Source organism: Talpa occidentalis, unplaced genomic scaffold (genome assembly GCF_014898055.3).
Source record: "Talpa occidentalis isolate TD23 unplaced genomic scaffold, MPIMG_talOcc4v2.1, whole genome shotgun sequence".
NCBI lineage: Eukaryota > Metazoa > Chordata > Mammalia > Eulipotyphla > Talpidae > Talpa > Talpa occidentalis.
In genome coordinates this window covers 151,034,265-151,048,554 of record NW_026555331.1, presented here as the reverse complement: position 1 = coordinate 151,048,554, position 14,290 = coordinate 151,034,265, and the positions used below count along the sequence as shown (strand labels likewise).

General features: G+C 45.2%; 1 protein-coding gene across 1 annotated transcript in view; it reads right to left on the bottom strand.

Moving 5' to 3' along the window:
* The window catches only part of CNTNAP2 (contactin associated protein 2), a 1,162,155-nt gene that overhangs the window by 687,674 nt on the left and 460,191 nt on the right, over window positions 1-14,290 (bottom strand). Inside the window, exon 11 of the mRNA XM_037515219.2 lies at window positions 14,095-14,201. Within this exon, the coding sequence (XP_037371116.2) occupies window positions 14,095-14,201 (107 nt within the window). The remainder of the gene's footprint in view (window positions 1-14,094; window positions 14,202-14,290) is intronic.

The window sequence follows — 14,290 nt, the reverse complement described above, 5'->3', positions numbered from 1 at the left end:
AGGTCCTTCATAGTTTTTAGAAGTTACAAAATAATAGAATTAATTGCTTCGAATTTAGTCATTTTGCACTGGGCAAATATTGATTTCTTTCCCAACACCTTTAATTTCTAATGGAGCTTGAAATTAACTTTGGATTTTAATTCTATTTTATTCTGGGTTTGTACATCGGGGCCATTAATAATGTCAGGAGAATGCTGAGCGAACCGTTTCTGAGCCAGGAGCCACTCTGCGTGGGCAGCCCCGAGTCTCCCTGCTTCCTCCAGGAGGGCCTTCGCGCGGAAAGTCCTGGCATCAGGATGTGCCAAGGAACCATCGAATCAAAGGAAGGAGCTAGACCAAGTCAGCCTCTGGTCCCTGGCCGGAGTCAGCATCACTGTGTGTGCATCTGCAAATTCCATCAGGTCCCAAATGGTCAGGGCGCCATCGACAGATTTCCTCCGGCTGCAGTGCCTCAGAGACGGCCCCAACTCCGAAGGCGACCTGTTACACAGGCAAACGTGTGCGTCCTCGCTCACATCCATGTAGATGTGCCACAGATGTGGACTGCAGGGTGAGCGTCATTGAAGCGCCTCCTCTCTCTGAGCTTCCACATGTTTTGAAAGATTTGGTGCAGTTTCTACAAATTGGGGTGATGGTCATGAATGAGAGCTGCGCCCCTGGGAGGCCCATGTAGTCCTCAAAGGCTATAAGCAAGTGTCTGTCCCTCTCTGTCCCCCAGCATTGTCCACGGCCTCCCTAAGTGGTGCCCGCAGCAGGTGCTGTCAGGTGGATGAGTGTCCTTGGAGACTGATGTCAGTGGCTCCTGAGCTCCATCCTGGGTGATAAACCAGCTTTTCAGGCCAGTGCGCCAGAGTCTCACCCTCCGGGAACTTTCAAGGAGAGCTGGAAAAGCCTTTCCAGGAAGGAGGGGGTTTGGCGGAATAAGATTTCAACAATACAAAATACAGTGAGTGGTTTGAAGTCCTAAGTCTGCCGAGTACTTTGAAACTCAGTTTTTTTTGAAGAATTATTTTATTTATTTATACATACAAGAGCTGGGGTACAGGTCAGAGGTTGGGTGGTGAGAGGATTCACCAGAGACAGAGTGGGGAACAGAACAGGCAGACTGACTGAGATACACTGCTGAGGGGAGCAGCGGGCGAAACAGGAGAGGTCTGCTGCGCCATGTGGGTAGCTCCCTGATGAGCCAGGGACTGAAATCGTGCTGCAGAGGCTGCAGGATTGCTTCATAGTGCGGCGCTGAACCCCTTGAGCCACCAGGGAGGCCCGAAATTCAGTTTTTAAATCTATAAATGGAATCACATATTTACATGCAATTTTGAAATTTGTGTGGGAATATTTATAAAGTTTAATATTTGATGTCCTTACTGTCTGTCCCCACTGATGTCCTTTGAAGTCACAGTTCATAATTTAAATTAAAAATCTGATCAACAAATATCAGCTACCAGGTTTTGTTCAAAGTATGATCACTGCTGACCTATACCCATACACTGTACATTCTGGAGGTAAAATTGTGAACAAAACGTTTGGGAAAAATAACTAAGCATATAAATACCAGAGAAATTTAACAGATAATTGCTATGGACAATAAGGGAAGAAAGGACAAACCACTTCACACTTGTTAAGTACAGATTCTGCCAGTTAAGACTGTGACCTGGATCTTAAAATTACTGAAAGCCCCAAAGCAATGGAAGCGTGGAGAGGAGCATTCAAGATGGGTTTTGAGGGACGGCACATGCATACGTCGAGGGGCTGGGACCACGTACAGGGAGGGACATGGACAGGCCTAGAGTAGCAGGTGGAACGGTGTCCAGAAAAATTTCTGTCCATCAAGAAACTCAGAACAGGATTGTATTTAGAACTAATCTGGCCTCCAAACTGTAAGAGAATACGTTCCTGGTAGTCCTAAGGCACCCAGTGGGTGGTCCCTTGCCAAGGCAGCCTAAGACAATGCCATCCAGAGCACCATGTCTCCAGGAGTCATTTACAGGAAAAGCATGAAAGTACTGCTATTTCTCCAAGGGCTTCCTGGCACTTTTTTGGGGTGTGAGTAAAGTCAAGCCTTCGCCTCATAGTTCACGGATGTAGGTGGGTGTTAGTGGTGTTGATTTAGAAGACTCCTTGTCATGCTCTGCTACTCTCTATAGAACCCAATTTGGTATAAAGGAAGAATCACGGACAAAATGCTGGGAACATTATTCTCTTGCTGAGAAAGAAAAGATTTTGTTCTAAGATGCTGTCCCCACAGAGAGACCCTCCACTGTGCACGCGGGCTCTGTGCCTTCAGAGCTTGATCAACACGCCACTCCTGGTCAAGTGTGCACACACATGTTTGCATAGGTGCGTGTGTGCCCTGCAGGAAGATACATTAAAGTTCTTCAGCACCTACTAGGCACTGACCGATGTGCGAAGTGCTATGTCCAAACATGAAAAAAAGGGACACTCGGTGTCCTGGAGAAGTGACAGCAGGCAAGAGCGTATGACCATGAGCGGTGGCTGCTGTCCCGGGAGGGCCGGCCTGACGTGTGCCTCAGTATGTGTACCCGGTTGGGTTTCTGGTGGAGACTCCCCCAGCCCAAGAGCGGAGGGTGTGTTGGTCTTTGCATTGTAAGTGATTTTTAAGAAATCCAAGTGATCCTTTTTTGCAGGTACTATTTTAATGTAAAAATATCTGTGACTGTGTCTTTGATAAGTTTTGATCTCTAACTTAACATCTCTTATTGTTTCTAGTGAATGGAATGTCCCTCCAGAAGGAGCAAAGGGTAAACACCAGTGATGGGTTATACAGCCTATGTCACGCCCCCAAATTCATGATCTACTCCAAAAGAGACAGCTACCACTCCTGCTTTTGGCCATTTTGTTCCTTGTTTAAAGGCTGGCTCTGGTTTTGTTGAGGAGAAGAACCACTCTTTGACGTCATTTTTAAAATGACTTTTGGGCCCAAGTATATATTTAAATCCAAGGCAGAAGTACATTTCTTTTTAAAATGGTAAGTTTCAACTTGTAGAACGCATTCACATGATCTGCAAGGCTACCCAGAATACGCCCAGCCCCGTCTTCGTCCAAAGGATGCTGTGCAGTACAAGGGAGCTGAGACTGCAGTGCAATAAGCCCTGCAGTTCAAAGTACTGAAATACTTTTCCTTCTCTCTCCAGTCATGCTATCAAATCCTCCTCCATATTCTCTACCCTCATAGCCTCGGCTTCAAGTTTTCCTTCTTTGTTTAAAAGGTAGGCGGTGGCCACACCCTGGAGGAGAGAACTAGGGCAAGATCAGAAAGATGGGGGTGTTACAGACCTCCTGGCAAGAAAGTGAATGAAGGGAGTACCCAGGACACCTGCTTCATTCTTTGGGCGGAGTCTCTAAATATGCTACTAGATCAGGGGGTAAGTCTCAGCACTATGAACCTATCTCCAGCCACTGCAGCACAAGTTCGAGCCCCAGCCAGGGAGCTACCCACATGGCGCAGCAGACCTCTCCTGTATCCCCGCTGCTCCCCTCAGCAGTGTGTTTCAGTGGATCCCCCTGTTCTGCTCCCCACTCTCTCTGGTGAATCCTCACCCCTCTCACACCTCTGGCCTATTCTTGTATGCATAAATAAATAAAAATAAATCTTCAAAAAACTACTCTTCCTCAAACTTTGTATATTTATTCTTAATTTTCTAATTTTTTCTTGAAGTAACATTGCATCATAACATAGAAGTTTCAGGGGATGTAGACAACAGACCCACCTTCCCAACCCATCAAAGTTCTATGTCTTGCCCTTTGGAAAAGCAGAAATTTCCTTGAGATTCAAGTAAGACTGTCCACTGAGCTTCCTCATTAAAAAGCACAATGCAAACAGTTTGCTGAAACTAATCAATAGAGAGACTGCTGGAATCTAAATGATCCCAGCATGAAAATTACAGTCGTGCAGATTAAATTTGGGTTTTTTTCGGTTACCACATGGGAAACTGATTTTAATCAAGTGTCAAAGTGAACCCACTCGTGGGCTAAGTAACTACATGTGGCAGAATTTAGGGTGCCATATTCATTTATCTCACTTGAAGATAGTAGGCTCTTAGGAATCATAGGAAAAGGCATCATCTTGAATGCCAACTAAAATCCTCATTCAACGCCCTGCGCTTTTCATCCAGTAAATAAACTACTTGGGCTTTAAACCAATATGCTTTTACTATGTATAAGATCTTTCGACATCGAATTTCTATGTGTAAGGGGTCTGGGGAAATACTTTCTATTAATAGACACAGGCTATCTTCCCCGACTGCTAACAGCAAGTCAACTGCTTCTCAGGAAACTCGTCTTCCATATCACTTCTGCCCAGAATCATTCTTCTCATTTCTAAAGCATATATTTGCCCCTAACCTAGTTTAGGCTGTAAAATGGAGTTTGGTGAAAATGACCTCTAGCCGCGCAGCCGTGACAGTGGCGAAAACCATGGGGCCACTGGGGCTAAGGAGGCCGCGTGATGCAAGGAGGGAGATGTAGGGTGAGTAAACTATCAGGCTTTTCTGCCCTCCTGCCATTAGGATGGATGATGGATCCTTGTGGTCCTGATAGCGGGCACCTGGAGGAGGGTGTGGGCCTAGGTAGATGGGACTCACCTGGGCTGAGAGACTGGCCTTATAAGGGCTGCGTCATGGGGACGCCAGCAGAACGAACTGAAGAGCAGAGAAGCAGAGACCACCAGAGAAGGCTGGAGAGCCCAGATACAGTGAAGGCCTCCCAGCCCCCCCAGCATCCCTGCCTGCCGTGTGCCTGGTAAAATCCCAATAAAGCCTGAAAAGCCACTGAGGGCTGAGGACTCTCTCCTCCTTTACTCCGTCTGCTCAGGTCATAGAGATCCTGCTCTGTGTCCCCTCCTGCCGCTACAGGGCCGACTCTGCGACCTCTGCTCCTCTGTCCCCCATCACTGGCTCTGCCTCCTCTCCCAGTCTTGTTCCACTTCAGCGCCTTCCGGATGACCAGCCCTGAGGCTAATCATTGGCCGCAGGGCTGAGAAAGAGCTTTTCGATCACAGCTGAGCTTTCCCACGAGGCGCTAGTGATCACAGCACAGCAACTGCCTCCACAGGTAAGGGGGTGTCACCCCCTGCGCTGCCTTCCCACCCGACTCAAGGCCGCGCCCGCTAAACACGCACTTCCAACACCCGGGTCCCCGACCTCGCCGTCCAGGAGGCCGGACAGTTCCCATTACAGAGAACGCTCCTCTCAGAACGTCAGGGAACTTTCTTCGCTCTCACACAGCTGCAGTCAGCCTGATTTAAAGACTGGTGCAAAGAGAAAGAAAATCTCCCCTCTAGACAGATGGATGAGCAAAGTGCATGCCACTCACCTCGTTTCAGGTCATTTAGAAACTTTCAGAATAACTAACCCAACCTGACAAAAGTCAGGTTTTGTTAATTCAGAAAGTCTCTATCATGTCACTTGAGCCCTAAAGGTGCCTTGATGTGCTAGTCTTTCCTGAGTGAGAATATGCCTTCCCTTGGATCTTGAATGTTCTTTAAATGAGGCAACTCAGCAATAGAAGCCAGAGGGCAGACGACATGAAGGGTTTTCCAGATCTATGAATTCCACTGCAGCAACCTGCCTGGCAAGGAATTCCCTCTCGCTGGGCAGGCTCTGAGAGGTACTTCGTTCCTCCAGCCTACCTGGATGACCTCACCTGGCGTCAGCCAGCACAGTGAAAGTTGACCATGTGACATGGCAAGCAAGACGAGCATAAGTGGTGTCCCCACGGGCTGGGCAACGCGGGGAGAGTTAGGACACCTGGATGCTGGCTAATGAGCAGCAGCAGTGCCTCTGCAGGTGCCAGCACTGTCTGGCATTTGGCGCTGCACTGGGACAGGAAGATAGGCCGTTCGGAAACAGGCGGGTGTCTTTTGCTGACAAGATCCACCAGGGCAGCTTTGGGACAAAACTAATGCTGAGAGCAAGAGACCCCAACCGCTGGGTCTTTTACTCACTTCGCTTGAAATAAGTTCCTATTTTTTCATCAAAGTCATAGCCACTTAAAGAATTCCTGTTTCACTTGGCTAAGCGAAAAGATTTTTACATAAAATGATTTATGATAACTTGCAAGCAGTCGGCTGTCGCAACACCTAGAGTGAACCAGGGACATCCTCCTGGAAACCGCTGCCCTTTCTGAGGGAAACCTGACTCAGCGGCATTATGGCCTGCAACAAGGACAGCAGGAGGGGGTTATTTGGGGGGCTACGGAATTTCATTGCAGATGCCAACAGTCGGAGCTACACTTTTCTCAACATACTTTAGTCAAGAGGACATGGAAAGGAGGCAGAAAGTAGGTGCAACGACAGCGACAAAAAATGTGGCATTCTCTATTCACTACAATTTGTTAAAGACAAAAACATAGGAGCCAGTGATCCACTGTTCAGATTTTTGTAAAGTGAAGAGTGAAAATAGTCTTAAGATTCATTCCTGGGCAGTTTTTTTTTTTTTTTTCAGAGGGAACTTTGCAAACAAATCCAGATGTCTTGAATTTAAGGAACTTCCATCTGCCTTAGCTGGTGGCAGCATGGGTGGGTCAGGTAGAGACATTGGGGGGCAGGGGCATTGGGGGACACTGCCTAAGGGACATGTCTTGACCTTCAGGTTGAGGTAAGCAAGCACAAAGCAATCTTAAAACTAGTTTGGTATCGCACAGAGCTGATTATTCATCAATTGTTACCTGAGGTGATATTATAAACCTAAGAGTTGAGGCAAACTTTAGCAACACCAAAACATTTTCATCACTTTCAGTAAAAGATTGGCGCTGGCTGAAGTGACATCCCACACCAGGAGGTTCTTCATAGTGCCCGGGACACACACAAAGCTCACAAAGAACCCGTCAACAGTCTGTTAGGACAAACTCGAATGTCACCTATGGGTGATTACTGTAAAAAGAACTCAACTCTCGTAGAGTTAACTTGCTTCATGATAAAAATGAGTGATGAAGAGTCACGTGTGAAGCCACCCATCAGTTCTGAGGGGCTAAGCAACCACCACCCTCTGGAAGGTTCACCCCCCTACTCTGTGTCCTGCTGCTTGTACTATGGAGCCAATCTCCTGTCATTATTACATTCATATCTATTGTGCTGATGTGTTGGTGTTGGGTGTGCACACTGGACTGCTTACCTATCCATACTCCTCACAGCTCTCTCAATAGGTAGAGACTACTTTTCTCATTTATTAATAACGAAACAGGGCGGTGGGATTTTGGTCAGCCTGGATGGGTGGGGTGTGTCAATTTTCATGGGTAAATTCTCCCACCACAGCCTAGTTCAAGCTACCTACCAAGCTTTAATAACGAACTTGCCAAATTCCAGAATGGTTAGCATTCCTGGCTCTAGCACACCCTCAAATGGGGACTCAGAGAGGTCCCGGAGCCTGCCCAGAGTCACCAAGCATGTAGAATTCTACATGAGCATGCCCACTGAGGCGTGAGGATGCTAAAGCTGGGTCTCCTTCTCCAGCAGGCTTCTCCATGTTTATTTCTGCCCTTGGATTTTAGCTTCTGCTAATTGCAACTCCTCCTGCTCTTATATGATTGTTCCTATTAATGTCATCTTAATTGGCAATCAACCAAGGCACTCCAGGAGTTACTTCCTCCTGAAACCCTTCCCAGCCATCATGGTTCTCTGGGATCACACATACTGGTCATTCCAGGGCATGGAGCATAAGCAGCCGTTACTGTCCATTAAGACACTGATGTTTCTTACTGTCCAGTGTCCTTTCTTAAAGATCTTGTCTATTTCTTAAGGCAACAAGCTCCTATTTCTGTATCCACACCATGTGCTGCATAGAGACAGTTATTATTGACTGGATTGGAGACATCTATGAATTAGAGATCATTTTCTATGACACGCCTGCAAAACCAAAGATATGGGATAGGAACACAGTGACTGTATCCATAGGAAGCAAAGCAAAAAAGGCTAATTTGGGAGAGAAAAGAACAAAGGCGCTGCACACACTCCTTTAACTTTAGTTCCTTTCTTGTTTTTGAGTGATTACAAATGTCTCTTAAGTTTCCTTTCTTTATATCCTGATGAAACAGCTCTCCTCCCTCTATATTTTTTTCTCTTAACCAAACTTGACAAAGGGGCACTGGAGGGTGCCCCCTGTTCCTTTTCCTCCCCACTCTGAACTCTGGATGAGACAGCCACTGGGATTCAAATTGCAGGGGAGTTTAATGAATAATGTCAACTGCCTCCAGGTCTGGCGCTGGCATTCGGCAGCCTCTGAGAGGTTCACAGGATCACAGTCATGTCTGCAACAGTCTGCTTCTTAGTATGCATTTGCAGATCAACTTTTTGCAAAGGCTCTTTACTCAAAGAGAAAGATATATTTTTGAAACTCTTGAAAGAGTCTTTGTAAAATTGAAATTAAATCTGTTCTCTCTCTGTTTAATCTTCGCCATCTTTCCAAAGCAAGGCATGAAAGAAGGGATTAATGTGAAGTCAGGGGCTGCCTGAGGAACGGAAAGGTCTACTCCGGGCCATGCTGCTCCAAATCACCTGCACTGTTTTAATCCAGTGCAATTTATTGGGTTGTAGCTGAAAGATGGAAAGGCTTCTAAATCCCCTTCCAACATGTCCACACAGAGGACACTTTCCCATTTCTTTCCATCAGCCCTTATCTGTAGATGCCAGGTGAAAATGTGGAAAGCAGTTACACATTTTTTGGTTCCTTTTTTGTAATAAGTGTGGGTTCAGGAAGTGACACTTGTCATATCTTCCTTTCCCCAAACACTTTGGCTCTGGCGAGAAAGTGAGCTTCTCATCGAGAGAACACAGACAACGGGGCGAGGGCTTATTCGTATTTTAACTGCGTACTTTCTATTGAAAACTGCATTCTCCACCCAACACCGGGCTGACGTTCGGCACCCTGATTTCTCTCATCCACGTGAAAAGAAATAAAACAGAAATCAAAGATTGGCAATCATCTCTATGAGATGAAAGCACTTCTTAGAATGACAAGAATTCATTCGATATGTTAGAGAATTTTTCAGGTAATTACAATGATACATATTTTGTTAATATGAAAAGTATGGGGCTAGACTATGAAAGGTAAGTATATGTGACTTTTCATCCTCAGTTCACAATCCCAAAGGTCCAAAGATCTGGAAATGAATTAAGATTATCAGCACTTTTATTTTTTAAGAAAGGGCTTTCATTTGACTGAAACTATAGATTTCTTTGGAGGGGTTCTAACACCCCACCTTTGGCCAGTCTTTACTTCATGCTCCAGTCCATCCAACATGCAGAATGGAGTCAGCTCTCAGGATATGAATGAATGAATAAAAAAAGTAAGTGCTGGTAGGAACATAGGTCCTCTGTGTCCCCCAGTCCCGCGGCTGTGCCCACAGTCATGCCTCACAGACCAGGGGGCACACGAGCATCTGAAGTAGGTCACGGCGTAGGCTCGGGAAAGAGGATGGGCAGGAGGTGAACTGGAAGATTTGATAACTGAGAAGCACCATCTGGCCCCTTGAGGCCACGTGTAGATTAGAAAGAGCAGCTGCCCCCTGTGCCCATAAATCAGCCCTGCAGCCATTACACTTGCTAATAAAGCTCTTAATCTTCTCACTGCTTGGGCTGAAATATTGAGACACCCTCTGCTCTTTTCCTTGAGAGTCAATTATCAGAGCTCAGTATCTTTAAGCTGCTTAGCATCAGACAGAAATTTGGCTGACTTTTTAAAGACTTATTGGTACAAAGAAAGTTGCAGAAAGATAGGATGTTTACTAAATTGACAAAGCCCATGAAAAGTTTTACCGAAAGCCCGAAAGGAAACTTGAGCCCAGAGAGGTTAAGTGATTGTTCAAAAGCAGAAAAAACAATCCAGCCCCCAGGACAGGGACGGGATGAGACACGATGGCACCAGGCACCTCCCTTTCACAGCTGCAGCGACCTGGCACCTGTCAGGAGAGCTGGCTTCTCCATCGGCAGGTTCAGGTGTGCCAAGAGGACCTGAGAAATCAGGACTTAGGGATACTGGACACAGCCACTGTCCCCAAGCTGGGGAAGCCCAGCGGCACACCGTGTAGCCTGAGCATCTCCTGCGACAGCAGAACGCGGAGTCGAGTCCTCGCTCTCCTCCCTCTCGACCACCTCCCTGCAGCAAGGGCGCACACGTAACATCACGCAAAATCAAAGGACTGGATCAGTCCATTTTTGCAACAAGTTAAACATTTTTGCCACTCACGCATCAATATTTAGACATACCTGTATTTTAGAAGAGCAGGTACAAGCAGCAGTTGACGACACGGTACCTAAGAGACCGATTTTGCTGCACTTACTTTGCCACCGTTGCTATAGAGTCTCATAAGTGACTTTAATGAATGTGTCTCAACAGGGTTCGCTGTTTCCTCATCGCTGATGCACAATGTGTCAGTTTACCACTGAATTCCTCCACAGCGTTTAACTTATGTAGCTGGAGCCCTGATTACAGAGTGTGCCTAGGGAACACCACGGAGAGGACATGGGAGCTGTGATCACAGGCTTTGCTCTCAAGAAGTACCTCCCTCCACTCTGGGGACAGGGGGGCTGGAGAGCTGCCATACTCGCAACTCAGCGCCGTCACCCTACTCTGTCACTGTCTGAAGTCACCAGTCAGTTCTTAGGAATTCATTCAGAATCAAACACCTACACAGGAAAACATAACAGTCACCTCCTCTGACCCTCTCCAGTCACCTTGGACTTTTCCTGTGGGATTTCCTCACCTAGAGGCTGACAGCTTCACTCCCCAGGAAAATGGTTTGTAAAGGACAATCTCCTAATCAAGCCCATGAATCTATTATATTTGAAATAAATTCAGAGAAACAAATAGATACAGGCCTAGGATGTATCAGAGTCACTTAATTTTCTTCATTTTTTTTTTTCTGAAAAAAAGATAAGGAAGCTAGTTATTCATTGTAAGTCTCAAATTCCATGGAAGAATAGCAAATTATGGATGGCAGCATGAAATGAAGTGACAAACGGTGTGGTATCGACAATTATTGGTACAGAAGTTCAGAGTAAAGAGACAATTGCTATGAGATAGATGAAATGGCACAAGTGTATTGAGCACTTATAAATGCTAAAGCTCTTCTCAGTGTTTCCCATAAATCATCTCAATTAATCTCCCAAGGGCTTAATGAGGCGATGCTGTCACTATACCCATTTAATACAAGAAAACTGAAGCTCAAAGAGTTTAAATGCCAAAGTGACAAGTAAGTAAGTGGTGGAGCCAAATTCAAACTCAGTGTGGCCTGTCCAAAAAGGGTATCTGTGTCCCAGACAGGACGGCCTCTAGCCTAGATGATCACGGGTCAGCCAGAGATAGTGCTGTCATCCTGACCAAGCCAGGCCAGTGCAGGACACGGGCTGAATGAGTAGTTCAGCTGCAATGTTTGAAGCTCTGCTAAATATTGAGTTAGGCTGAATTTTAGACTTCAGTTAGCTGTTCTTTAGCTATCAAAAGTAGTACTATTATGAAACTACCATAACTATTTCTCAAAAGAGATGCTTGGTCCTTTGCAAGAAATAACAATACCAATAAAATTCAAAGCCACAGAAACAGAATAAGCAGCAGGAAGACTCAGCTCATTGATTTTTAAACTAGAAGAGCTCCCAGCATCCAGCTAGCTAGCCAATAGAGGAGTAAAGATAGTTCTCGAAGTCCAAGGGCTTGTTCCAAAGGCACACAGCCAGCCAGCCTCCGGCTGCTATGGAAGCCAGCAGTTCCCACCTCGGGGCTTTTTTCCAGGCCAACACAGGGTCAAATTATTTGTCTCTATTGACCAAAGGGCACACATTGCATATGTTTGTATTATTATGTTTCAGATCAGATCTTCCTAATTGTTAACTAATCCATGGGAGTATGTATCAGGTCTTTCAGCTTATTAAGAAGGACTGACCCTTCAGTAAGCCACATGTATTTTTCACAACAAAATATTGTCTAGTCAACCCTTTCTAGAATTATGCTCTGCAGCCTTCTAACTTCTATCTATGCACACACTTGATTTTCGAGATTTTGGCCTCTTCTGTGGAAGATAAAGGCTCATGATTCCATTGTTAATGAGTGTTTATACTTTAGCAGACACAAAAATGGAAGAAGGAACAACTAGGAATACACACCAGGGAGGTGGCAATGTCCCTCTTCCATCTCTGGAGCTGGCCACTAGATCACGCCTAAGCACAACTCTAACACTTGCTCAACCATTAAGCCAGAGCATGTATGCAAATTAAAAAAAATACATTCTTAAAATGTCTTTTTCTTTGCCACGTATTTTTGTGAAAGAATCTGCTATTAAAAAAATAAAGGAATTTATTTTTTTTTTTTATTCAATATCAGAGGGCCTTCTTGGTGGTCTAGGGGTTAAGTCTCATCAGCTCAATCACCTCTACGGCCTAAGTTCGATCCCTGGGCAGGGAGGTGACCCACATGGTACAGCAGACCTCTCCTGTCTCGCCCGCTGCTCCCCTCAGCAGTGTATTTCAGTGGATCGGCCCGTTCTGCTCCCTACTCTTTCTCTGCTGGATCCTCTCATGCCCCCACACCTGGCCTACACCCCAATTCTTCCACACAAAAATAAAATAAAATTTTAAAAATTACATAAAAAAGTGGTCACTGAGAGGGAAATCTCCGCATACACCAATTACTTGTTATTTGTCTTTAAACTTCCATATTCAGAACAAAGATCTGTTGTAGTTAAAGGTAGTATTTATAATACAAATTATACTGAAGAGTGAAGATACTTAGTTTTATCCAATCTACCTAATTCTAGCAGCTTATAAATTTTGCATCATATGCAAAATTCAAGCATTTTGAAGTAATTGAAAAGGGATACATTTTACTTATAACTCATGTATTCCAATTAATTTCAGTATCAATCAGTTTTTTTTATTCATTTCCTTTCTTATACCTACTTATAAATGCTTCACAGATGATCAATCTAGTAAGTTTGTTTGTTTCTTACACATCTAGTAAGTTTCTTACACAATCTAGTAAGTTTATATGTTTCTTACACATCTTCCCACTAGTGTTAATTTTCTAATTCTTTTATCTTTGTTTTTAAATGTCTCCCTAAATAAATAAGTGCAAGAAATTAAACTACAAATACTTATTCTTAGTTGAGGCCTGACCATATATTCTGAAAACAACTTCCTACCGTATAGCACTATGACAGCAGAGGCTGAGAGTGCTATTTGCATTTTTACGGTCCCCAGAAATCTACTCTGATGACATCTGTCCTAAGAGTGAAGAGAAGGTCTAGATGTCAGCGTTCCCGTGTTTCAGCATGTTGATGGAGCCTGAATCCCTCTCTCTCCCTGACCTTCTCCCTACCCCACCTTGTCTACCCCCACCCCTGGCTCCTCAACAGATGTCCTTTAAACTGACTTTTATGGCAAATCTGCTTTCAAAAGTGCTTTGTAAATAATACATCATTGGGAAACTGATATAACAATATAGAGTTAACGAATGTTCCTTCTAAAATATTCCTTGAATGACAAGGATTTACTCTTTGTTTAACTTTCCAGGCTAAAGGTGTTATGTGCGACAAGGTGTTATTGTGTGTTCCCAGCATCCCAGCATCTCTACTTATTTTTAACACTTAGAAAATGTTGCCTTCATATGTTTTTTCCTAGATCTACAACTTCAATGAACTTCCACTGTTCAACTCTGATCTGAAAAAACGTAGCCCAATCATTGTGATAGAGACAAGACACCATCATGCGGAAACTAAATGTTTGAATCACACCGTCTGCGTCTCTGCTGAAGCGTTAAGTGGGGACCCAGTTAGAGCTTCACACACGAGCACAACATCCCAAACCATCCATCCAGACACACGGCTGAGACCCTGAGAGGCGAGTCCAAGGTCAGCAATCCAATCTCAAGGACATATTTGGGGGACATGGGAAGCGTTGGCTCAGTAGCTCCGAGGGGCTGTCTGTGACCACGGGATGCTATTCTGCAGAAGAAACCACAGGATCTGGGTTCCCTGGAATCAAGCGATTTAGTGTGTGGACCGCTCAGGTTGCTGAGATTGAAAGCCTCGCAGAGTCCCAGGATTTCCTCTCAACCACGGTTGAGAGTGAGAGGAACTGGCACTCACAGTTGTGGCAGGTGGCCCCGCTGTACCCCGTCTCATCACAAGTGCATCTGAAGCTGTCCCAGGTCTGCGCGCACTTGCCGCCATGCTCGCAGTGGTTGGGCACACATCTGTCAGGGAAAGAGACAAACAGAAATAAACCAACAAGCCAACGAGATTTATGAGTGGCCAAATTCCAAGCTGTCTGGGCAATATATCA